Consider the following 25488-nt stretch of genomic DNA (forward strand, 5'->3'; position numbering starts at 1 on the left):
CATTTTTCGAATGGTAATTACTTATGTTTCATTCTAGCTTTGTGCTCAAATCAATGTTTATTTCTAGTATAAAATTATATGTATATATAAGGTATCATTAGAGTAAAATAAAAATATAAAATTTAAAAGTAGGAGTTAATAATGACATTATTATCTTTATATAATTATTCGTAAATAAATTACACTCAAAAGTCTAAAGCATGTTAAAAATAAAAATTCCAAATACGATAAAAAAAAAAAAAGAATAACATTTAAACAAGTGAACAATGCTACAAATAAGAACGCTATTTATATATATATATATATATATATATATATATATATATATATATATATATATATAACAAAGTGCTATTGCATGAGCGTTCGTAATTAGTCATTTCTATTGTGTTCCTTCGTTCCAAGACATATTGATAAAAAAAAGATTCAATAATATATGCATGCATTTTGAGGCATGAATAGGTAATCCGGCAGCAAAAAAACACACGAAAAAGAAACGGGGAACACTAACGTGACTACCCTGTCGATATAAACACGTACACACAGCATAATGTCACTTTGTCATAAAAAGAATAAGAGAACAAAACGAGCATAATGTCATTTTCGAGGATGTATAATCGCTTTAATATCGAATATAATATGTTAAATAAAGAGTAATGCATGAGTGTCAATCTGTTGCATTGAAAACGACGTTAGTACGTGCTAATTAATTAAATATTGTAGTAATAATATTGTTCTGAACTACTCTGGAAAATAAATATATCATGTATCTAGAAGCTCAGAAAGAAGTGGTACTAGGATAGTCTAGTGGTAATTCCACACCATCTCCTGTGTGGAGGCGTGGGTTCAATCCCCACTGCAGCAAAGTTGCATTAAAAAAAAAAAAAAAAAAACTAAGAAAGAATGATAAAGCATCAAGTGTTTGTTTGCATGCCATCCACTTAAAATCAGCGGGATGCGTAAATTGGACATAATCTGGATTCTGGATATTAAAATGAGTACAACCCAATTAGGGTTTATGATCAGGTGTCGAATTCATGTCCTAGAAAATCGCACTCCTTAATATATATGCAACGCAAACACACCGTGACAAAGGAGAGTAAAACCATCGTATATGTAACTGAATTAATTTGCCCGTAAATAATGCCAAAGATTGTTGATATATATATATATATATATATATATATATATATATATATATATATTTGTGTGTCTCAGACGTCAAAGATTCTATATACTTTGTTAGAATAGGAAAGTCTAGAATATATGGAATAGGTCAAAAAGTACACCGACCTGTCACGAATAGAAACGACTCTGAACCATTTCCATCGACTAAACGTGGCTTAGCGGGAGATACCGCCACTCCCGCTACCGCGTGTGTCCCACTCCCGTTAATTGACCAAACGGGAGTCCCGTCCCGTTAAGTAATGGGACGGGAACGGGACTTGGCCTAACGGGATTCGGACCCCGTTAGGTATAAAAAAAAGAAAAAAAAAATTTAAAAATATTTTAAAAGAATTTAAATAATTAAATAGAAGGATATGATTGATAGGATTTTAAACTATGTGGGTAGAAAAAAAGAATAAAGAAGAATGTAAATTAAAAAATGGGTCTCTTAAAAAACCTCACCGACCCCTAAAAAAGTGCGACGGCGAGGAAAAAGAGCACCCCTTTCCTCGTGAATTATTTGAAAATTTATCCCGGACAAGGGCCGGGATATCCCTTAGTTATACAAGGTAGTCTAACCATTGATGTTTACATTTGCGAAATCAACTTCAAAATCGTCAAGAATATCGAAGCACATGAATGTTTCTTGTGCTCGATTTCTATGTTGAATCCAATCCTTACCACACGTCAATGCTTCGACCATCTCCGGTTTCAAGCTACACCTTCTATCGTCGATGATGCGGCCCGCGCTACTAAAAGCCGCCTTAGATGACACGGTTGAAACATGGATGGTGAGGATGTAGCTTGTGCCATAGATGACAAGACCGGGAACCTCCTCGCATTATGTCTCCACCAAACCAAGAGGTCGATGGCTTCGTCATCCGACCTGACCCAATCGTTCCGATCGTACTCTTGGATCTCCGGATGGGACCGTGCGTCGGTTGCGCTCGACCTCGTCTGACTTGTCCCAGCTTCTTGTTGTTGAGGCGATGGGTTGTAAGCGGGCGCGTTGACGAAGACATTCGTGTATTGGTGTCTTCTCGGATACTGCGTCTGTGATTGAGATGGTTGTGCTCGATATTGCGGTAGGAGTTTCACCTCGTATACCTTGAAAAGATAAAAAAAAAGCTTGCACGATCCTCGCGAGATCAAGTGCAACGTAATCTTGGTCCACGAAATGGTTTCTAATGTACTTCAGAAATTTTTTTAAACCACCAATTTTACATCGGACGTCTAGAATGGCTCCAAAACCGTATAATAATGGAACCTTTCCAGCCCCTCAATATTTTAGAAACTTGGCTGTCATTGCTTGAATAGAATCTTGAAAAATTGTTTCGTTTTTATATTTATCAAGATGCACAGCAATTGCGGTCATAGTATGAAGACCGAGAAAAGAAGTAGGAGTGTAAACAGCAGAGAGATAACAAGTTTATTTGTAAAAAATGTCGAGAAAAGAAACAAATGATTCAGCCATCCTAATATCATATTCGGATATAGCGTTTTCGCCATGTTCGCTGTTAATGTAAAAAACAATAACATTGACGTAATGCTCGGATAAGAAGTTGGTCAACATGAGAAAGGTAGAATTCCACCTAATTTTGTTATCTAGGTGAAATGTGCGTTCTTGGAGACCGTTTAGTCTAAGGCGTCTCTTAATCTCATCTACTCTAGAGGTTGAACTATTTATCCAACTAATGTAATTCCTAATTTTGTTGATCGAATGGTCATAACTAGCGGCTCCGGCTTGAACTATGACGTTTATGATATGGGTAGCACAACGTTGATGCAAAATGGTATCGTCAACGTTAAGTTTCTCCTTTACCTCCCTAATCATGGCGTTGTTGCTTGTGGCATTATCAAAGGTTACAGATATAATCCTATCGGTCAAACCCCACTCAGCTATAACACTAACTATGATGTCTAAGATGTTTTCACCAGTGTGAGAACCTTCTATCCTCCTAAAGGCTAAGATACGTTTGTTCAGGTTCCAATCGCCGTCTATATTGTGCACTACAACGCTCATGAAATCCATCTTAGATTGACCAGTCCAAATATCCAAGGTTAAGACTACGCTATACCTACCAGATGATATTGTGTCTTTCATTTGTTCCTTTTCTCCTAAAAACCATTTTAGGATATCGGATCTCAAGGCTTTCCTAGACATTATTTGAACGTTTGGAATTATAGAACTAATGAATCTAACGAAGACTTGAGATTCGATATGACTAAAAGATTGATCGGTGGATACAAAATATTCTACTAAATCACGTCTAAAGCTTACAGGATCGATGTGACTTACCTGGCTTGACGAGGCTCCATATTGATTCCCCTGGCAGTGCCTATGATGACTCCACAATAGCGACGTCCCGACTCTTGTGTTGTGAGCGCTAAAGATTTTGCCACAACTGTGACATTTTCCGGCTTTTTCGCCATTCGCAATCACCTCTTCAAAGAAGGTCCACACAACGGACCTAGCACGACGTCGTGGTGGTTGTTGTTGTTGAGGTGGTTGTTGTTGTTGTTGAGCACCTTCATGTTGTTGTTGTTGTTGTTGTTCTTGTCGTGCTCGTCGTTGTCGTCGTTGTTGGGTCTCCTCTTGTTGTTCACGTTGTCGAGGTCGTGGAACTTGACTTCGAGGTTGAGGTGGTGGTGGTGGTGGTAGTTCTTCTTCTTCTTCCTCCTCCTCCTCCTCCTCTTCTTCATTTGGATTTTGGGTTGCATCGTCATCTTCTTCTTCATTTGGATTTCGGGATTCACGATATTGTTGCTCGAATACTTGAAATTCTTGAAAAGCCACTTCGGATGGCGGAATTTGAGCTTGATAAGCTTGCTCGATCGGAATCCATTTGAGGGTAATATGGCATTTGGGTGTTTGGAATTTCGGTGAATTCCGAATGGTTGAAAGTAGGAGCAACATAATTTGGATCGAAAGAGTATTGGGTGTTTGGGTCGGGGGCGTTTTGAGACAAGTGCAACCAATTTTCTTCAAAACGGTGCATTTGTTGACCTCGGAAAGCTCTTCCCCTTCGACCTCCTCGGTTGTGTGATGAGGATGCCATGAAAAATTGAAAGCGTTTGAGAGAATATCATATTAAAATCGAGAGAGATTGAGAGAATTTGATATTGAAATTGAGAGAATTTGAGAGAGTTTGAAGGAAAGGTGTGAAGAAAATGAATGAAATGGGGGGGTATTTATAGATTTTAGAAATAAGTGGGAAAAAAAAAATTAAAAAACTCGGCCGAAATGGGTGTAACGGCCATATTCAAACGGCTATAAAACAAACGGCTCTTTTTTTTGGGCCGTTGGATCTTTGATCCAACGGCCGAGATTAAAAAAAAAAACCGGGACTAACGGGATCACCGGATCCCATTAGCCCACTTAACGGGACTCCCGTCCCGTCCGTCAGCAGTAACGGGAGTCCCGCTCTCGTTACTGTGCCTAACGGTAGCGAGGATTCCGTCCCGTCCCGCTACCGTTAGGCCAGGTTTACCATCAACCAACAGGATTATAAAGGTTCAATAATCATGTTGTTACAGTGATTAGTTATGTTTATTAAAAAAAAAATATGAGGTCTCTCTCTATGTTTAATCGAAATGTTACGTTTATTTTCATAAATTTTTTAAAATATTAAAAACGTCTCTTAACATTCCTATTAATATCAATTACATACCTTAAAATACGTTTACAAATCAAAATCCTCCATTTTTATAAAATTTTATTAATATTTTTCAAAATTAAAAATTGAACTGCCAATTTTTTTTTAAAAAAAGTGATCGCACCTGGCCATATGACAACCACTACGATAAATGCTCTCTTTGTATGCGACTTTTGTCGCATCCAAAGCTCGAAAAAGTATTGGATGCGATTAGTCACATCTATAGTTGTATCCATATCGATTCCACAAAAACATATCATTTGGATGCGACTAGTAGCATCCAAAGGTTTTCCCGCGAAAACGCGGAAGTCGCATCCAAAATCCCTTTCCCGCCAAAGTTGTTTTTAGATACGACAAAGTCTCATCTATTTTATTTATTTATAAATTAATTTATATATTGAAATATATATGATAAAATAAAATAAATTCAAAAATATGATAAAACAAAATAGAAATTGTTTTATATAAAAAAAATAGAAATTGTTTTATATAAAAAATTTCATGAAAAAAATAGATAAAAGTTGCTGTTAACCGCGTTTTTGGGTTTACACTAAGAACCGTCCGTGGTTCGATCTAGGGCCGGACCCTATGATCGCACGTAGGTTGGATTTGGTGAAGTTCTTCTCTTCTCGTCGTGTTTGTGTTATTCGGATCTTCGGGTCTTCGAGTGTCCGGGTCTTCGGATCTTCAAGTCTCCGGGTCTTCGGATCTTCAAGTCTCCGGGTCTTTGGATTGTCTATGTTTTCCGTGTTCTTCGCCGGGTCTTTGAATCCTTGCACCTTCACCTAACCACAAATGAAACGTGAATCTAGAGGGACGCGGAGGGTTTTCCCTCGGCGCGTTCTCCGACGCTCAACATTAGTCGTGTTGTATTGTGTTTTTGGTAAACAATTTGTACTTGTCTCTATGTTTTCTAGAGAGAGAAAGTGGTCGTGTGATTTTTGTAGAGTTTTGACAAGTTGAGAGAAACTTCCCTTGTGTTGTGAATGAGTGGGGTATTTATAGGGACCAAGGAGTTTGGTGGAGAATGCTTGGTTGAGTGGTGGAGATGACCGGGTGGTCTTGGCCGAGTGAAGATGACCGGGTGATCTTGGCCGAGTGAAGATGACCGGGTGATTTCGGCCGAGTGAAGATGACCGGGTGGTCTTGGCCGAGTGAAGATGACCGGGTGGTATTGACCGAGTGAAAATGACCGGGTGGTCTTGACCGAGTGAAAATGACCGGGTGGTCTTGGCCGAGTGAAGATAACCGGGTGGTCCTGACCGAGTGAAAATGACCGGGTGGTCTTGGCCGAGTGAAGATAACCGGGTGGTCCTGACCGAGTGAAAATGACCGGGTGGTCCTGACCGAGTGAAAATGACCGGGTGGTCTTGGCCGAGTGAAAATGACCTGGTGGTCTTCTTTTTTGACCGACCGGGTGGTCATTCTTGTGATTTTGTCTTGAAGATTTCTCAAGGAGCCTAGCTTGAAAAAATTATTTACAAGTCTTTTGAAAGACATTTCACGAGAATTAGACTCGGGTTTTGACTTCATGCAATGTGTTCATCGGTTTGGGCCTTGTGCATTGACTTGACGTGCCGTTTCTTATTTTAGGGTGTCGTTTTTACCTTGCGAAAATATCGTCATAACATTAACCCCCCAGTTTCTTGCGCGACTTGTCGTGTGAGAAATTCTCTAATCTTCTTCTCCGCTTCGTGGATCTCCGATGTCGATTCCGAAATTCTTTTGAGTCTACTCTTTTTTTTTTTTTTTTTTTTTTTTTTTTTTGTATGTACTTGGATTTTCTTTATATATGTACTTCCTTTTTTTTTTTTTTATATAAATATATTTATTTGTATGTACTTGGATTTTCTTTATATATGTACTTCCTTTTTTTTTATATAAATATATTTATTTGTATGTACTTGGATTTTCTTTATATATGTACTTCCTTTTTTTTTTTTTTTTATATAAATATATTTATTTGTATGTACTTGGATTTTCTTTATATATGTACTTCCTTTTTTTTTTATATAAATATATTTATTTGTATGTACTTGGATTTTCTTTATATATGTACTTCCTTTTTTTTTTTTTTTTTTTAAGTACATGTATATATATGTATAAATATATTTCTATTGCCGTACATACATGCTTATCCATACATATATACATATGCATATGCATATTTTCTTTTGATATATATGAGTATGAGCATGCGCCTAGATGGGCATTTTAAAAAATTCACATGTATATATTTCTATGTACATACAAATGATACAATGTTCACTTTTCTTTCTGACATACACATGTTTTTTCTTTTTTCTTTTTTGAAATTGTTCTTTTGTTATACATCAGCACATTCTGACACACGCTTCCCTTTTTTTTTACCCTTTTTTTTTATTACTATTTTTTTTTAAAGGAGAAGAAAGAAACAAACAGAGACTTTCTACACGGGAAAAGCATTACTCTGAGTTTCATCTCTTTCATTTTGAAACTAACAGTGCAAAAACCCTAGAAACACATCGTCCACCATTCTTGCCAGATTGAAGCTCATTCTGCAACAAAAAAAAACGTCGGATTTCAGGTGAGAATAGCTTCTTGGCTCCTCCTCTTCTCTCACACTTCTGCTTCCTTTTTTTTTTTTTTTTTTTTTTTACTTTCTCCCTCTTCATTGATGGTGCTCAACGACCCCATTGATGACGGGTCCGAGGTTTTAGATTTGGTACGTTTGTCTGAAATTAATTCAAACAATGGGGAAGCTTTTGACCCGGGAGAAGAGTTTGGGGTTCATTTGCTTGACGATTTGTTTTCCACGGAGGAGGTTCGAGGTTCGGATGTGTTTAGGTACGATGACTTTGGCTGGGTGAGCGTCTTGGCGGAAGTAAACCAGGCGGATTTCGTTGACGGCGGTGGCGGACATCGTGCCTCCGGCATCGGAGTCGAAGATTCTTGCGGTGCACGAGTGGTGGGGTCACACGCGGAGGTCGTCCAGGTTGTGGCAAGACGGTCCCTTGGTGAGATTGTTCAGGCGAAGGAGATGGCGAGAATTTCCCCGAAGAATGTCAGAAGCCCGAAGGTCGCCGGCGTTGGCTCTGCGATGCCTTCGGTGCGGACGCGGGCCGGGTCAGCGAAGGCGGTGAGGGAGAGCGGGGTGCCGGCCATTCCGCAGGGATCTCCAACAGGGATCGGTGGCAGACCCAGGACCGAGTCTCCGTCCGAGGTGGTCGGCGAGGATTCGGCGACTGGATGCGCTTCTTCGACTCGTGTTACTGGTAGAGGCTTCATGCATAAGTCGTCGATGTCGGGTCAGGTCGAGGTGGAGTTGACAACGAGTGCTCTAGCGGCGGGGGTTGTCTCGGCGGCCGGAGGAGGTACGTTTCTTCTTCTTTTTCTCTTTTTATTGCACTCTCTGGTTCCCATGAGCATGATTCTCATACCATGAATACACACGTTTGTATAATTTGAGGTGGTTTGGCACAACACTATATAGAGTTCTCTTGTGTTTTGGCCATGAAATTTTTGGGTCATATGGAAATGCTTGCGGTTTGTCTAAGGACTCTGGAATGTGTTGAGGACTTTGTGATCTTTGGACTTTGCCATGCTTTAAATTTCCTTGAATACTTGGTGGATGCTTTGTGTGACTATTTGGTGGGAATTATGGGTTATTTATTTTTTTTATGCACATTTGAGCTATGTTTTGGGTGGGATGTGATTTTTTGTGCCCTTAGCTTCGTACGCACGCGTTGTAATCACGTAGCGGATAGCGTGAGACATTTATGAGCATATTTTTGTCTCATTCGGAGTTTGTCTTCTCACTATTTTGCGTTGGCAGGTCCCGAATCTAATCACGAGTCGGATGACATCCCTCTTAGCGAGCTGAGGAGGAGAAAAGAGGGGAAGGAAGCAAGGCAAAAACAAGACAAGCCTCGAGAGAGGAAGAAAGCGGCGGGGAAGGTGTGGGTAGAAAGTTCAGGAGAAGGCAAAACGGTAGCCATTAATAAAAACGAAAAAGAGCATGCCTCCCACGGAAAGGTGTCCAATCCGTCCGTCTTGGAGGTCGAGAGTTCTATCACCACGGAGGAGTTGAAACTGATCCGGGAGGAGCTTTGCATCCCGAAATCGTTTCTCACTCTCGCCCCTTCTCCGAATGATATTCCAAGTTGTCCTCCTTTGGGTTACGGACCGGTACACCTCGAGAGTCTCATGTGCGGGTTAAGTTACCCCCTCCAGCCTATCGTACAAGATTTATTAGTGGTCCTTCGTATCCATGCCTTCCAGTTAAGTCCTACAGCCTATTGGGTTATCTCGGCATGTTACATGATTTGGTCGTGGTTTTCTGGTCGGGCGATGACGGCGGGGGATTTTCGTGATTTGGTGAGGCTTGCTACCTTGCCTTCGGTTTCGGGTTCGTACTTTTTCATGGACCGTACTCGAAGGCCGGTGGTTTTGGGTCTTCCTGAGAGAATTCGTAGGGGATGGAAGAAACGATGGTTTTGGATTTCTGACAAGTTGTACGGTATTGCTCCTCGAGAATTTGGTCTACCGGCTAGTTTCAGTGCGAGCAAGGGAGCGAACATAACAGAGTTCTGCCAACTAATCCGGTCGCTACCCGATGACGCATTGTGTGCTGAGTTTTATCGGTCTCGTGTCACATGGTGGGAGTTTGGTTGGTTTCCATTTCGTCCGTGTGTGGTCGACGGCAATGAGCCGTGCGCGTCGAGGGTCCCCGCTGCGTCTCTTGTGCCGAGTTCTAACCCGCCGTCCCCGGAGATCTTCGAGGAAACTTTTGAGGCGTATACGGAACTTCTCGGTGACTCTGTGGCTTCTCCCGTTTCGAATCATTCCCCCGATATCCCATGGGTTTCTTTATCGCCGTCTGGGGGTCTTTTGTCACATGAAGTCGCGACTCCTGACACTTTGCCGTCGAGGGCAGCTCCTGTGGTGTCACCCGCGGATCCTTTGATTTCCTCGCCTCAGCCATCGACAGTCGACGATATTATTTATTGGCATGGGAAAAGTGATTGTGTGTGTCGCGTGGATGATCGTGTTCTACCGACTGTGCATACATTCCCCATATTTACTTGCCATTGTCATTACTATAATTATTAGTATAATAATATTAGTTTTGCTTAATCTTTTTCTTCTTCGCAGGGATGGCTCGAGGCACCCACGCTCGCAATGAACGCAGTGGATGGCCGAGCTCGCAGTATCCGATAATTCGCAGCCTGGGTGTGTGCGAGACGGGAGTCGTGCCGGCTCGCCCCTCTATTATTTCTGAGTATCCGTCGTTGGAGGTGTTCACGAGGAAGCGTTCTTCTGACCCTATTCCCGATGGTCTTGAGAAAAGATTAAAGGGAGACTCGTCCACGTCGGGGCGCGGGAGGAGATTGGGTGAACGTATCACCGCAGTTGTCAAGGCAGTCCCGCACGAGCGGCTCGCATCCGTGAGTCGAATGAGTTGCTCGGAGTTGATGTCCTCCCACTCGGAGCGTCTCATGATGGTTGGTGATTTATTTCATATATTCCTTTTAGTGCAAATACCTGGGTAAATGTATTTTTGTACGAACATATGCTTTGGGTATATGCGTCATGTTTTATATTGTCATTCCCCTTTGTAGGCTTTTGTCGAGTCCGTGGAATCCGAGGAGGTTGTTCGGTCGTTGAAGGCGGAGGTGGACGAGTTAAAGGGGAAGATGAAGACCTCCGAACGTTCTCGAAAAGATGCTGATCGCTTGTCGAGGGAGGTGGACTGTCTGAAGATTGACTTAAAGAATTCCGAAGCGGAGAAGAGAGCTATCCGCCACACCTCCGGTGACCTGGTGAAGCAAGCTCGTGAGCTACAGTTGCTAGCCGAAAAGAAACTCCGGGATCGTGATGACGATGCGGCTTTCACGCGCTCTGAGATTGAGCGGTTGGGAAAGAGGATCGCCGAGCTTGAAGCATCGGCCGCATGTAATGGCGACTCGTGTTCTCTTCGCTTGGAGTTGGACAAGGCACTTGAGTCGATTACCGAACTCAGGGCGTCTCTTGAGGCTAAGAACGTCTCTTTGGAATGGGATGCGATGCTCTATGGTCGGAGGCAGACTATGATTGAGAACCCCGGCCCGCTTACCTTTAGTTATATCCCGCCAGAGTACATCGCTGCGGATGACGCACGTGCGGCTAGGCGGGCAGCTGAGAGAGTCGAAGCATCAGAGGGTCCGAGGATGTCAGGGGCTTCTGATGGTGATGCGGATCGCGCGGTCCGAATGGAAAACGGGGATGTTCCGGAAGACGCCGAGAGGATTAATGCTCTAGATGGCATTGGCGAGTAGTCTTGATGCTTTTTGTTTATTTAGCTATTAGGATATTATTATATGTTTATGTATGCGTTTCAGGGCGAACCATCATTTGTTGGCTATTTTTCTTTTTGTTGACGCGGTATGTTGTGCGTCTTTTCGAGCCCTTATTATCTTTTGTGGGCCCTCCCTCACGGGTGTATTGCCGATAAATGAAAGTTCTCCCATTCGCATAATCGTCTTTTTTCCTCTTTTTTTTTTCTATGCTTTTATACATCGTTTGTTGATGGTTTGTGGACTTCATAATTTCCAACGTGCTTGTGGAACCTGGGGTGCTATAGCCCTCGATTGTGTTCGCTTGCTTTGTCGGTTTTTTTTTTTTTTTTTTTTTTTTGTAACGTTGATGCGTGTTTACGCTCATTTGGTGTTTACTTCGCGTCTTATGCTTTGGCTTGTCACCGTGGGTCTCAGATAGGATCGCTTCTGTTGGGGCTCGTTTTTGTTAGAGCCCTCGACGGGCGATCCTTCAATTTTTTTTTTTTTTTACATCTTTTGTGCTTGTAGACTATGTCTTTCATGCGTGTTGTTCACGTCATGCGTTGACTTTTTTTTTTTTTTTTTTTTTTTTTTGCAGCTCGTGGCTCGTTCCTTTGTATTCCTACATTCCATGTATCCATTAACCCCCCAGTTTTTGTATAATTCAAAGAATTGTGAAAAAACTTAAGAGTAGAATACACAATTGAGAGAAAAAATGCTTGCTTTTTCATTGATCCGATTTTAAGATAAAACAAAAAGGGCACTTGGTTGAGTGCTTAGCATTTTACTATTGGCTAAAAGTGCAAAATGAAAAGGTACATCATCTTAACGAAAATCAAAATCAAAAGTAGAGACTTAATGCTATAATTAGCTTAATCTCCTATTGGTAATACTTGCGGAGGTGTTCCGCATTCCATGGATGTGCGATCTCGGTACCATCGATTCTTTCGATCCGATATGTGCCGTCGCGTATCACTTGTCGGACTCGGTACGGGCCTTCCCAGTTGGGGCCAAGTACTCCTGCTCCTTGTACCTGCGTGTTTTGAAACACTCTTCGGAGAACCAAATTTCCTTCCGCGAAGTTACGCGCCTTAACCTTCGAGTTGTAGTGTCTTTCGATGATCCTCTTCTGTGCGGTCATGCGTGCTAAAGCGTCCGTCCTCTTTTCTTCAATCACGTCAAGCTCAATCCTTAGGGCTTCATTGTTGTTTTCTTCATCGAAATCCTCCATCCGATACGTCGGGATGCCGATCTCGGCGGGGATTACCGCCTCGACTCCATATGTGAGGGAGAATGGGGTCTCCCCAGTGGCAGTTCTAGTCGTCGTTCGGTATGCCCAAAGGACGAAGGGAAGCTCTTCAGCCCAAGCTCCTTTCTTTTCTTCCAATTTTTTCTTCAAATTTTCCTTGATGGTTTTGTTCACGGCTTCGACTTGGCCATTCGCTTGCGGATGTCGCGGCGATGAAAAAGTCTTGCTAATCTTCAATTGCTCACATATGTTTCTGATCTTCTTATTATCGAACTTTGTACCATTATCGGTGATTATGGATTCGGGAATTCCGTGGCGACATATGATTGACCGCCAAATGAAGTTAGTTGTATTGGCTTCAGTGATCTTGTGCAACGGTTCCGCCTCCACCCATTTTGTGAAGTAATCTATCGCGACAATGGCATAGACTCGATTCCCCGGTGCAGTGGGTAGCTTGCCAATGATGTCGACCCCCCATTTGGCAAATGGTCGGGCGACCAAGATAGGACATAAAGGTGCCGGGGGTTGCTTCGGAATGTGCGCAAACCTCTGGCATTTGTTGCACTTCCGCGCCAAGGTATGAGCATCCCTTTTGATCGTCGGCCAAAAGTAACCTTGCTTCAGAGCCTTCTGCATAAGTGATTGTCCCGCCGCATGATTCCCACATATTCCTTCGTGAATCTCCCGAAGGACGTAATTGGCCTCGGTGCTATCCAGACAACGGAGCAACGGTTGCGAAAATCCACGCTTGTACAACACATCGCCCCGCAAGACATATCTCGATGCGTGGAGCTTGATTCTCCTGGCACCGGCGCGATCGTCGGGGAGTTTATTTTCACGAAGATACTCCACGAGGGGAGTCATCCAGGAGGATCCTGGAGGTGCTTCAACAGAGTTTATTTCTTCTTTGGCGATCGAGGGGCGCGCTAGAGTTTCGATGGGAACTTTCCCCAAACCTTCATCTCCAACTCCGGAGGCTAGGCGGGCTAGTGCGTCTGCCTCAGCGTTAGAGCTTCGTGGGACTTGAACTATCTCATACCATGAGAATGATTCGAGGCGTCTCTTGGTCTCACCGAGGTAAGCCACCATGTTATCTTCTTTCGCTTGGTATTCACCTTTCACTTGATTAACGATCAAGAGGGAGTCGCAATAAATTTTGAGGTTTTTGACTTCTAGTTTTTTGGCCAATTCGAGTCCCACGAGGAGGGCCTCGTACTCTGCTTCGTTGTTCGAAGCCTTGAATTGAAAATGCATAGCGTACTTCAACTTTTCTCCGTCTGGGTTGACGAAAACAATTCCTGCTCCAGACCCTTGGATATTCGATGCTCCGTCTACATGCAAGCTCCACAACGGGCCCTCAGGAGTGGCTTTCCTTTTCCTGGTGGGGCTCTCTCCTTCTAAGTTTCCCTGCTTCGCTTCCTCTTCTTGTTGTTGCGCATCTACCGCGTACGTAAACTCCGCTATGAAGTCAGCCACAGCTTGGCCTTTGATGGCGACCTTCGGTTGGAAATCCACCCCATACTCTCCAAGCTCTTGGGACCATACGGCCATTCTCGATGATGATCCCTTTTGAAGGGCTTTTCGAATTGGATACTCCGTTCTCACCACAATTTGGTGCGCTTGAAAATATGGACGGAGCTTCCTAGCTGCTGTTGCTAATGCCAAGGCGAGCTTCTCGATCTCGGGGTATCGAGTCTCGGCGTCTAGCAATGCCTTGCTTACGTAATAAATTGGCCATTGTATTCTTTCTTCTTCCCGTACTAAGACCGTGCTTACCGCCCTTGTAGATACTGAAAGGTATAGGTATAGCGTCTCCCCCTCCTTGGGCTTGACGAGAAAGGGGGGAGATCCGAAGTAGGTCTTCAACTCTTGGAATGCACACTCGCACTCGTCATCCCACTTAAAGTCCTTGCCGCCTTTCAAGGCTTGAAAAAATGGTTGACAGCGATCGGTCGCTTTGGAGACAAACCGGCTCAGAGCGGCGACTTGCCCCGTCAAACTCTGCACCTCTTTCACCCTCCTTGGGGATTTCATCTCCATTAAGGCTCGGATTTTTTCGGGATTAGCCTCGATTCCGCGCTGGTTGACAATGAATCCTAGGAACTTCCCTGACTCGACTCCAAACGCGCACTTATTGGGGTTTAACTTCATCTTATATCTTCGCAGGAGGATGAACATCTCTCTCAAGTCTCGGACGTGGTCCGAAATTTTCAAACTCTTTACCAGCATGTCATCTACGTACACCTCCATCGTCTTTCCGATTTGCCTTGCAAACATTCGATTGACTAGGCGTTGGTATGTGGCCCCAGCATTTTTTAATCCGAACGGCATTACTTTATAACAAAACAGTCCGCGGTCGGTGGTGAACGTGGTCCTAAGTTGATCTGGTTCATGCATCCGGATTTGATTGTATCCAGAATAGGCGTCCATGAAGCTCATGAGCTCATGTCCGGCTGTAGCATCCACCAGCTGATCGATCCTCGGTAGAGGAAAACAGTCCTTTGGGCACGCTTTGTTGAGATCGGTGTAGTCGATGCATATTCTCCATTTCCCGTTTGCCTTCCTCACCATCACGACGTTGGACACCCACGTAGGGAGCTCCGCCTCGCGAATGAATTCGGCAGTGATCAACTTCTCAACTTCCTCATTTATGGCGAGATAACGCTCGGGATTGAAAGAGCGCCGCTTTTGGATTTTTCCATTCTCCGGGAAAATGACGTTGAGTCGGTGGACGATGACTTCTGGGTCTATTCCCGGCATGTCTGCGTGTGTCCATGCGAAAACATCTTTGTATTCTCGCAAGAAGGCCTCGAGTTGGGTTTTCACTATTACGGGTATGCGCGCTCCCACCATGACTACTTGGTCGGGTTTTGTTTCATCTAACACGACAGGGAAGAGATCGCTTGATGCTTCAATCTTTTTCCCATTTGCCTCATCCCTCGGGTCGAGTTCTCCAAACATTCGTGCATCGTTAACGGCACATGGATAATTATCTTCGATTTGGTGAATTGTCCCGATCGTGAGGTCGGATGCCTTGTGATTGGTCCCGCGGATGTAGCACATTCGCGCATCTATTTGATTTCCCTTCACAACCCCGACTCCAGCGGGAGTCGAGAACTTCATGAGGAGATGATATGTAGAAGTGACCGCACGAAGCCTATTGAGTGTCGGTCGCCCGATGATTGCATTGTGAGCGGATGGTTGGTCCACCATAAGAAAATTGACCATCCTAGTGACTTGAGCTTCTCCTTTGGTCCCGAATGTGACCGGCAATTCAATGGATCCCTCTGTGTATATGCGCTCTCCGGTGAAACCAAAGAGCGGCGTCTTGATTGGTGTGAGGCTGATTCCTCCCAAGTTCATTCGGTCGAGAGCCGTTTTGAACATGACATCAGCTGAGCTTCCGTTATCGATCAAAATTCGTCTCACCATGTTGTTGGCAACCTGGGTCTCGATGACTATCGCGTCATTGTGAGGATGCATCACCCGAACGGCTTCCTCCTCTGTGAAATGGATTGCCTCGCACGGGGTGGTTGGCCAATTCTCCTCAACGAGGTTGACGTGGTGAGAGAAATCAAACTTGAGTGCTGCCCGGGAGTAGTTCTTTCGGACCTTGTTAGAATCCCCCGTTTCTGGACCACCGAATATAGTTGATACAATGTTGAGTGGGGCGGTCACGGTGTTCCCTCGGGCATTGTCACGGTTGTCATTGCTGGCGGAGGTTCCTCTAACACCTCGTTGCTGGTGGTTGGCGGGTGGGGCTCGTCGGCTCGAGGAGGCGTTCCCCGTTGCTACCATGGCCAATATAAATTCTTTTAGTTTTCCATTTTGAATCAAACTTTCGATCTGTCTTCTCAAGTGGACACAGTCGACGGTCACATGTCCATGATCTTTGTGGAATTCACAATATTTATTTTTATCTCGCTTGGCGGGGTCATTCTTCATAGGAACTGGTTCGGTAAACTTGCTTCCATGGAGAGCGAGAATCCTATCCGGCGGGGTGTTGAGCGGGGTGAAATCCGATTGCTTTCGAAATCTCTCCACCAAATGGGATCTTCCTTCAACGAGAGGATGGACGCGTGGGATTGGAACATTTCTACTCCTCTTCTTTCGCGAGTCGTTGTTATCATGGTGATCGTCTTCTCTGTTCCGGTTTCCTCGTTCGCTGGTTCTTCGACTTTCGAGATACTCTTCAACAGAGAAATGTTGGGCTGCGCGGGCCATGAGTTCGGTCATCGAGGATGGTCTCTCTTTGACTAAGGATATAAGGAATTCGCCTGTCCAGAGCCCGTTCATGAGGGCAACAATCGCGTCGCCGTCATCGTAATCACCCACTTTATTTGACTCATCGGTGAATCGAGTGAGATACTTCTGGAGAGATTCGTCTCTCCCTTGCTTGATTGACCATAAGTGAGATTTCTCCTTCTTTCGAACCCGCGACGCGGAAAAACGTGTGAGGAATCGGCCTTGTAGGTCTTCGAATGAGGAAACGGTTCCTTTGCCAAGTCTTTGAAACCACTCAAAGGCGGTGCCTGTAAGTGTGAGACAGAACGCTTGACACATCGCCGCCGGAGACAATCTCTTCATTCTCATTGCCGTCTGGTACTGGGTTATATGGTAGGACGGGTCACTCGTTCCATCATAAAGAGGAAAATTCGGTAGGCGGAAGTCGCCCATGATTTCTTCTTCGAGTATGTTTGCGGTAAATGGGGAAGCCGTACTCTCCACTAAGTTTCGGACCGCAGGCGTAAGAGTTCGTTCCGCTCTTAGCTCCTGAACTTCATCCCTTAGCCCTTGAATCATTCTTGCCAGGTCGACATCGTCAGTCAGCGTTCCTACAGGAGCGGGTCGCGCCGTGCGACCCCTTTCGTTGGATTCCTGGTTGACCAGAGCGATTTGCGGAGGAGGAGGATTTGCTATGAATGGTTCTGTCGCGTACAATGGCTCTGTGTTCACTCGCTCATTGTTGCGGCGAGGAATTTCCCATTGTGCGTTGAGGTGTTGCCTCAAATCTACGTTACGCGTGGGTGGTCTCGGAACATCTACTCGCCGTGGTTGTGAGAATCTCCGAATGTCTCCACTATCCGCCACTTCTTCTCCTCGACCTAGGCGGGCGAAGGCGGAGCGACGGGAAGGTTCTGCCCTAGGAGCGGACGTCGAGTGGACACTCCGGGGTTGGTTGTGGTTTAGTCGCCTCGGCGGCTCACGAGGGCGAGCTTCCGCATGTCGAGGTGCTCGGCCTTCTTGGCGTCGGTCTTCGTCGTGGCCGTTCCTTCCGTTTGAGCGTTCGCCGCGATCTATATCTCGGATACTTGGGTCGGGGGCATCACCTTGCGCGTCATGGTCAACGTATTGGTTTCCTTCGTACCCCTCGGCGGCCTCTTCCAGCTCTTGTCCTTCATGCTCCGGTAGGGCTTCCACCGGATCTTCGTATTCACCATAGATTTCGCCCAGGGTGTCTCCTTCTCCTCTCATCCTCGCGATCATTCCGGTCAAACGAAAGAAATTATTCTCAAGGCGTTCGAGCATCTCTTTCGGGGTGGACGGGTCCAGAGGTTACACTCGCTCGGGGAGCATCTTCGATTTGATTTTGTCGGGCTGGGAGTTGAGCCCGCGTGCGGTGAGCAATGTTTCCTCCTTGGCGGGGTGGTCCGCTCTCGGAGACAGCTACTCGATTAAGCATCTCGTAAGGATGTCGTCTAGTACGGTCACACAGAGTGGTCTCCCACTGGTAGTTTCGAAGTACTACTTGTGGAGAGGAGAAATTTGATGTTGGGAATTCGTGGTTGTACTCGAGAACCCCCTCCTTCTAGCGCCAAAATGTTAACCGCGTTTTTGGGTTTACACTAAGAACCGTCCGTGGTTCGATCTAGGGCCGGACCCTATGATCGCACGTAGGTTGGATTTGGTGAAGTTCTTCTCTTCTCGTCGTGTTTGTGTTATTCGGATCTTCGGGTCTTCGAGTGTCCGGGTCTTCGGATCTTCAAGTCTCCGGGTCTTCGGATCTTCAAGTCTCCGGGTCTTTGGATTGTCTATGTTTTCCGTGTTCTTCGCCGGGTCTTTGAATCCTTGCACCTTCACCTAACCACAAATGAAACGTGAATCTAGAGGGACGCGGAGGGTTTTCCCTCGGCGCGTTCTCCGACGCTCAACATTAGTCGTGTTGTATTGTGTTTTTGGTAAACAATTTGTACTTGTCTCTATGTTTTCTAGAGAGAGAAAGTGGTCGTGTGATTTTTGTAGAGTTTTGACAAGTTGAGAGAAACTTCCCTTGTGTTGTGAATGAGTGGGGTATTTATAGGGACCAAGGAGTTTGGTGGAGAATGCTTGGTTGAGTGGTGGAGATGACCGGGTGGTCTTGGCCGAGTGAAGATGACCGGGTGATCTTGGCCGAGTGAAGATGACCGGGTGATTTCGGCCGAGTGAAGATGACCGGGTGGTCTTGGCCGAGTGAAGATGACCGGGTGGTATTGACCGAGTGAAAATGACCGGGTGGTCTTGACCGAGTGAAAATGACCGGGTGGTCTTGGCCGAGTGAAGATAACCGGGTGGTCCTGACCGAGTGAAAATGACCGGGTGGTCTTGGCCGAGTGAAGATAACCGGGTGGTCCTGACCGAGTGAAAATGACCGGGTGGTCTTGGCCGAGTGAAAATGACCTGGTGGTCTTCTTTTTTGACCGACCGGGTGGTCATTCTTGTGATTTTGTCTTGAAGATTTCTCAAGGAGCCTAGCTTGAAAAAATTATTTACAAGTCTTTTGAAAGACATTTCACGAGAATTAGACTCGGGTTTTGACTTCATGCGATGTGTTCATCGGTTTGGGCATTGTGCATTGACTTGACGTGCCGTTTCTTATTTTAGGGTGTCGTTTTTACCTTGCGAAAATATCGTCATAACAGTTGCTAAATATAAAAACGGTATAGTCGCTAAACATATAAAGACTACTATTTCTAGCTTGATTTCTCGTCAATTAGCTCTACTATTTGTCCTCTTGCGCTTCTCATTACTCTTGCGCTATTGTTGCCGCTGCCGCTTGCGATCTCATTGGTGCTATGCGGAAGCTGGCGTAGTCGATCATGTCTCTGCAGATGGTGGAGTAGCCTGAGCCCTCGAAGCTGGTGCCGTAGTCTAAGGTTGCGGTGTCATGCGGTTGAGGTTGTGGACTCTGTCTCAAAGATTGCGTGAGCTCCCTGACCGCAACTTGCAATTCTTGGATCGTGGCTCGCTGGGACTGTACCTGAGTATGTAACTCGTAGATTTTTGACTCGGATGGCTGACTGTAGGATGATGAACTAGACCCGGCCTGATCACAAGCTGTAGCGCAGAGCAGCTCTTGTTGTCAATGGTGCCCACAAGAAGAGTTGTAATCTTTATTTTATACATTTGATGTAATAAAGTCTCACGAAGACTCTTGCTTGTAATTGCTTATTCATTAATAAAAAGTTGAAACGTTCATTCATTCTTCTTTGTCTGTTTGAAGCTTTATGATAAAACTTAGTCTTTAATCCATAAACAAACTTAACAACTTACGAAGAGACAAATGTAGATTTGCATGAACAAACTCTTCGTAGTTTGCTTAAAACGATATATTCGCAATCTAAGGGTCAAAAGGAATATTGACCTCAGTATAAATATTAGGAGGATCTATGATGTCTGGTTATGGGGCATTGAGAGTTGGAGACTCTATAGTTCTTCTAGGTAACTTCCGAAGGTACTGAATTGACCAGTGCACTTCTAGAGACAAAATAAGAACAAACCATTTAACCTCTTATGTCTCGAAGTCACTACATATGAATTGCATCATGCTTACCTTAATCCTGAAATGAGACATGCCATTTCACAACTTACGTATTCTCATTTGAGAAATTCAGAGTTCGGACTCATTATGTGATTCCGAACAGGGCCTATTGCATCATGCTTACCTTAATCCTGAAATGAGACATGCCATTTCACAACTTACGTATTCTCATTTGAGAAATTCAGAGTTCGGACTCACTATGTGATTCCGAACAGGGCCTATTGGTGAAGTACTAAGTTGTGAGAATGTCATGAGTAACTTTGTGAAGTTCTCATAGATATGGAATTCATGTACAAGATTGCTGAAATGCAATGTATATCACTTCATGCTTTGTTCCTTGGAATGTGAATAAATGAACTGGCCAGTGTCAAAATTGAGTCCTGACTCTTTTGGATGAAACAATGTGACTTGTTAGCTCCTCGTCAATACATTGTTTCTGACTTATTCACAAGCGACAAAGGAGTTGAGGAAATAACAGCTAGAAGGGTAAAATGGTAATATTGTAAATCCCGACTAGTTGAAGATATTCATGAAGGGTAAACATAGATAATATTCAGTGGATTCGCTCATCATAATTTGGTTGAATTCTTGAGTAGAAAATAAATTCATTTGAACCGAGAGATTTTCAATGTCAACTATTTAGTGGAGTCAGTTGGCATTAAGCTAAACTTGGAAAAAGGTTTGTGAACTTTTGAGTCCAAGTGTTTAGCTCAAGCTTTGTTCATTTGGATCCATGAGGTCACTCTCACAAATCATATCGAGTAGGAATAGTTAAACTAGAAGCTAAGTCAAAACAAGAACGAAAATTGTCGAAAGGGTAATTTTGTTTTTTTGGACATGGCATGAAATGAATGTCAATAATTTTTTTGACAATGTCATATGATGACATATTATATCACTCGGCCATAACATGTTTATTGGGCCTTGTGAATTAATTTCATTTCATAGAATTTTATTTGAAAATTCTTAATGAGCTTTTCTTATGTTGTCATGAACAAGTGAAGAAAATCTAGAAATGCCTTCTAGAAGGCCTTCTTGGCCGCCCAACCCAAAGGAGAAACAGGGAGATTTTTTTGTGCATAAATGTATCAAGATACTTGCCAAAAGAAAAAGAGGAAACAAATTTCCTCTATGAGGAAACAAGTATTTCGGCCAAGACAAGTCAAAGGGGAAGCAAGAATAAAAGAGGAAACAAATCCAAGGTGTCATGAAGGCACATGTTGGCCGTGTGACTTGGATAGAAATGGGAAATAAAGGGTTGCTCATGATAGTTTGGAAAATAAGAGGAAACTACTTCTTTCCAAGGCCAACCATTATCCTATAAATAGGACTCTCATTCCCCTCATTTTATTCATTCCACATAAGTTAGAGATTGAGAGCGTCTCTCTCTAGACCTTGTGGTGGCCGATCCTCTCTCTCTCTCTCTCTAGTTATTTTTCGGTTTTTGTTTTGGCACCTAGGTCCACATTTGACCTAGTGTTTTAGCTCTTCGACTTTGAGACTTGTTCTCGAGTCGTCGTGTTTAAAAGTGCCCACACACTAATTCCTTTCTTTCTCGAGTGATTCTTGTGATAGAAACTTTCGTGGTTGCTCGAGTTCCCGAGGAAAGAAGAGAGGCGTGATGCGAGGGGAGACGAGCGTTTTCAACATTCCGAAGGCTCATCAACGTTCAAGCTTCTAAAAGGTTAGTAATCTTTTATGCTCATAATAGTTTTTATTTACATGTGCTTGCTCTTTGTCTAGGTTAGTAAAAACGTTTTACTTGAAAAAGAAAATTTTTAAAATTCCGCCGCTTACCGAAGCGTTAAACTTTTTCTTAAACCCTAGATCGATTCCAACAGCTCTCCCCTAGGGATTAAGGGACCTATCTCGGTTTCCCAATCTCAACGCTCCTTGAGAACTTTGTTCATCGCTGCCTGCTCTACCACGTCAATGTTAAGCTCCATACCTTCTTCCGTCGCTTGCGGCTATGTACCGACAATTTATGCATTGATTCGATCATTTACACATGCGAAAGAAAACAATTAAGGTCAACATATAAGCAAGAATAAGTAATTATTATAAATGAATGTAAAAGTTCAACTTACATATGCAGTTTTCGCGGCTGTCATCGTCCACTGCCTAATTGTGTGTTGGTGGAAGTCCGCCCAAGCCTCAAGTGCGAAGCCCAAGCTCTCATTTGGCCTTCCCTGCAAGTATTAATCAAAATATATGTAACGTGTTGATATATAGTAAATATTTAAATTAAAAATTATTAAAGTAATTGCAACTAATGTTCGCATGATACTTTTCTAGCAAAAAATAATTCGCGTTAATACGGGTTCATAGAAGTTAACAAATTTTATGAAAAATGTTACCTTGAACTCTTCCAATTCAAACCTAAGGATTGCCTTTTTCAAATCGACCTGGCTGACACCCTTTGGCGTATTCTGTTTTGAAAGATCTCGTTGCCTGCAAAAGTTAAGTCTGAACTTCCGGCTCAATTTTGACTTGGCATTAAGAACCGCTTAAGTCGGTCTTTCAGAGGGAAGTATCGCAATATAGTTTTCTGTATTTTTTTCAGCAATCTTTCATCTGCTCTCATGGTAAAATGGGAAGACATCATCTTTCTCGAGATCTAAACAAAAAAAAAGACATTGCCGTTCATGCAAACGTCGATCATCTTGTACCCCATGCCGAAGCGCCCCTCATCATTGCGTAGTGTTTTTCTAGAATTCTATTATCAGTTGGATGAGATCACTTCCTCAGGAGCTGCAAAAGTTCAGTGGGCGACTTGTTCATCTAATGGTTTGTAACTTTGGTGTCCATCAACGAAACCAAGAACGACAAAGACGAAAACTCTCTGCAGCCATGTACAATTCTGCTTTCAACTCTCCGAAGAGGTCATCCACTTGCTCTTTTCCATGGAACTCCCTCGGGGCAAGATCATCGAAATCCTCATGTCGCATGATATTATGCAGAGCATCATGCAATCCTCCTATCTCTTTGATCAATACCGATGGCCGCTTCTTGGGTAATGTGAGGAGGTCGTGGCTCGCTGTGATGATACAATTCAATGTATTTCGGGGTAAACCACTAGATTAGGAGGTGCGATCTTACGACCACAATATCATACCATCTAACCTTGTTGCAAATCTTTCAAGGACATCTATATTTGCCATCTCTGTTTGGCTCAGTGGCGGACCCACGTTGAAGGCCCAAGAGGCCTGGGCCCCCCCCAAAAAAAAAAATTCAGCCTAAATTTTTTTTTTTTTCCGGCCAAAATTCATCCGCCACTGGTTTGGCTGGAAGTGTGCAAGGTGGGTAAACTCGTTTATACCTGATTTATGCTGTAAGCTCAACCAATCTTTTGATTATTTACTTAAAATGTACCAAAAGTTGGTTATAGATTTGAGTTTTCATATGGCGCTATATATCTAGAGAGTTTTTTTTTCATCAAACATGGTTGAAATATCATTCGACATTTGTGATATTATTTCTCTGTACAATAATAATAAAGAAACATGACCCTTTGTTAGAGTAAAAGCTAGGCGCTTGTTACGTTATAGACCTTTTTCTTTCGTTTCCCACACATTCGAGTAAAACAGTATTTTTGTGGTTAATCTTTGCTATCATGCATGATATATATATGGTTAACTCCAATATCAACAGACCAGTTTATTTAACCAGCGAGTTTTCAATCGAGATTAAAATATTAATAGCACTATTAAATCAACAGCTAGCATTGATCATCAGCTGATTAGTATAAAGTAGCGTAAAAATAATAGTATCATATTAATTTTTTTTAATGTATTTTCACTCCCAGAAATGTAGCAAACACTTCTTTTGGTTTACAATCAATGTCACAAGTTCTCTAATAATTGTAGTTTCCTCCATGTCTTCAATGCTTCCTTGCTTCTTTTTCGGCCTGAGAAAATATTAAAAAGTATACACATTAGCTAAAAACAAATCCCAAGTACGTACTACAAATATATTTCCCTATAACCAAATTAATTTTATTAAATTTCAAGGAAAACCATTGTTTATAAATAAATTTACCGCTCTGATAACTCTATCAAAAGCGTCGGGTCCATATGAATCGATGTAACGCTCGACGGAGACTCTGGCGTCGAGGCTCATCATTTCGAGGGCTTTCCTGTGACTCTCTGGGTAGTGAGAGTTCCTACTTATATAAGAAGTCCCAATCTTCACGTATTTCCTCACAATATTTCCGTAAATATAGGCCGCTCCATTGAAAATTGGCAACACCAACCACATGCAAAACAACATCTTCACGTACGGCCATATTGGAATCCTGCACCAATGCAGAATGAGTACATTCACAAATTTATATAAAACGTTACGTATAACATATATATATATATATATATATATATATATATATATATATATATATATAATAACTAATGCATTTTAGGGCTATAAATATGATTTTCTTTACGTATATTTGCATACCAAGCAAGGACTTTCCAACAGGAAAGCTCAAAGAGTGTAATGAAAGAGTAGAGGACCCAATATGTTAGCCATTGTTGATCGTCCAGTGATGAAGGGCTCTCTATTGCTCGCATTGATGCATATCTGCCCATATATTATAATTAGTTTTTTTTTTTTTTTTTTTTACTTCGTAAACATATTAGTTACAATTATATTAGTTTCATATGTAGACTTTTATTATCAGAGAGACCCATAACATCTATAGGACTAATCATACACTTACAAAGGATATACAAGCATTGTCCCTGGCCTGAAATTATAAATACATTTATACAAGTTAGGATTAAATAAATAAATAAAAAAACAAATCAGAATAAAAATTTTATATCATCAAAATAATTTACATAGAACGTATTTGCGTACCCAACTATGGCGTCCAGGTTTTTTGCGATTGCTCCGAGAATTCCCATTGCGTGTTTATAATCAAAATTAAGCGCTCAATATAAATTGTTCCCACTCTGGCTGGTATAATATATAGCTTGCCTTGATTTCTATGGATGTTTGAGATTATATTCTTTCTGATTTGTGATGGTCGATTGCCGGGATAACATGATCAGCGATGGACTTCAGGTATATATGTGAATTGTTTCTTTATAAAGCAAAAGAATGTCCTTTAGAAAAGTCTTCTTTTTCTCAACCAACAAGATAAAGGAATACAAGAATATGTTGCAAGGAATAATATATGCCTTCGTAATTTGGATCTTTGTGCAAGTCCGCACGTCAAAGGCGCTTTTATATATAATATTATTCAATTATGTAATAGAGAGAGAGAGAGAGAGAGAGAGAGAGAGAGAGAGAGAGCATGCATTTGTAGGAAAAGCAGACCTG

At 43.0% G+C, this 25488-nt stretch overlaps 4 protein-coding genes across 4 annotated transcripts; 2 read left to right on the forward strand and 2 right to left on the reverse strand.

Moving 5' to 3' along the window:
- Nucleotides 1-7479: 7479 nt before the first annotated feature.
- Nucleotides 7480-9914, forward strand: LOC149407082 (uncharacterized). The gene is made up of 2 exons (XM_089618581.1): nucleotides 7480-8176; nucleotides 8638-9914. Exons 1-2 carry the CDS (start codon nucleotides 7480-7482, stop codon nucleotides 9912-9914), a joined length of 1974 nt encoding a protein of 657 aa, XP_089474707.1.
- A 43-nt stretch (nucleotides 9915-9957) lies between these two features.
- LOC149407083 (uncharacterized) lies at nucleotides 9958-11275 on the forward strand. Its single transcript, XM_089627491.1, has 2 exons — nucleotides 9958-10306; nucleotides 10424-11275. Exons 1-2 carry the CDS (start codon nucleotides 9959-9961, stop codon nucleotides 11117-11119), a joined length of 1044 nt encoding a protein of 347 aa, XP_089483617.1. The 5' UTR covers nucleotide 9958; the 3' UTR covers nucleotides 11120-11275.
- Nucleotides 11276-11999: 724 nt separating this feature from the next.
- On the reverse strand, nucleotides 12000-17855 carry LOC149407084 (uncharacterized). Its single transcript, XM_089618592.1, has one exon. It carries the CDS (start codon nucleotides 17853-17855, stop codon nucleotides 12000-12002), a length of 5856 nt encoding a protein of 1951 aa, XP_089474718.1.
- Nucleotides 17856-23845: 5990 nt separating this feature from the next.
- On the reverse strand, nucleotides 23846-25217 carry HVA22F (HVA22-like protein F). The gene is made up of 5 exons (XM_089626091.1): nucleotides 25024-25217; nucleotides 24884-24910; nucleotides 24622-24744; nucleotides 24205-24460; nucleotides 23846-24073 (listed from the first exon to the last, which is right to left on the reverse strand). The coding sequence occupies exons 1-5, from the start codon at nucleotides 25068-25070 to the stop codon at nucleotides 24047-24049; spliced, it is 480 nt and encodes a 159-aa protein (XP_089482217.1). The 5' UTR covers nucleotides 25071-25217; the 3' UTR covers nucleotides 23846-24046.
- Nucleotides 25218-25488: the final 271 nt, after the last annotated feature.

This window comes from Urtica dioica, chromosome 1 (genome assembly GCF_054948205.1).
Source record: "Urtica dioica subsp. dioica isolate 48M chromosome 1, U.dioica_male_clone48M_v1_H2, whole genome shotgun sequence".
NCBI classification, from domain to species: Eukaryota; Viridiplantae; Streptophyta; class Magnoliopsida; order Rosales; family Urticaceae; genus Urtica; species Urtica dioica.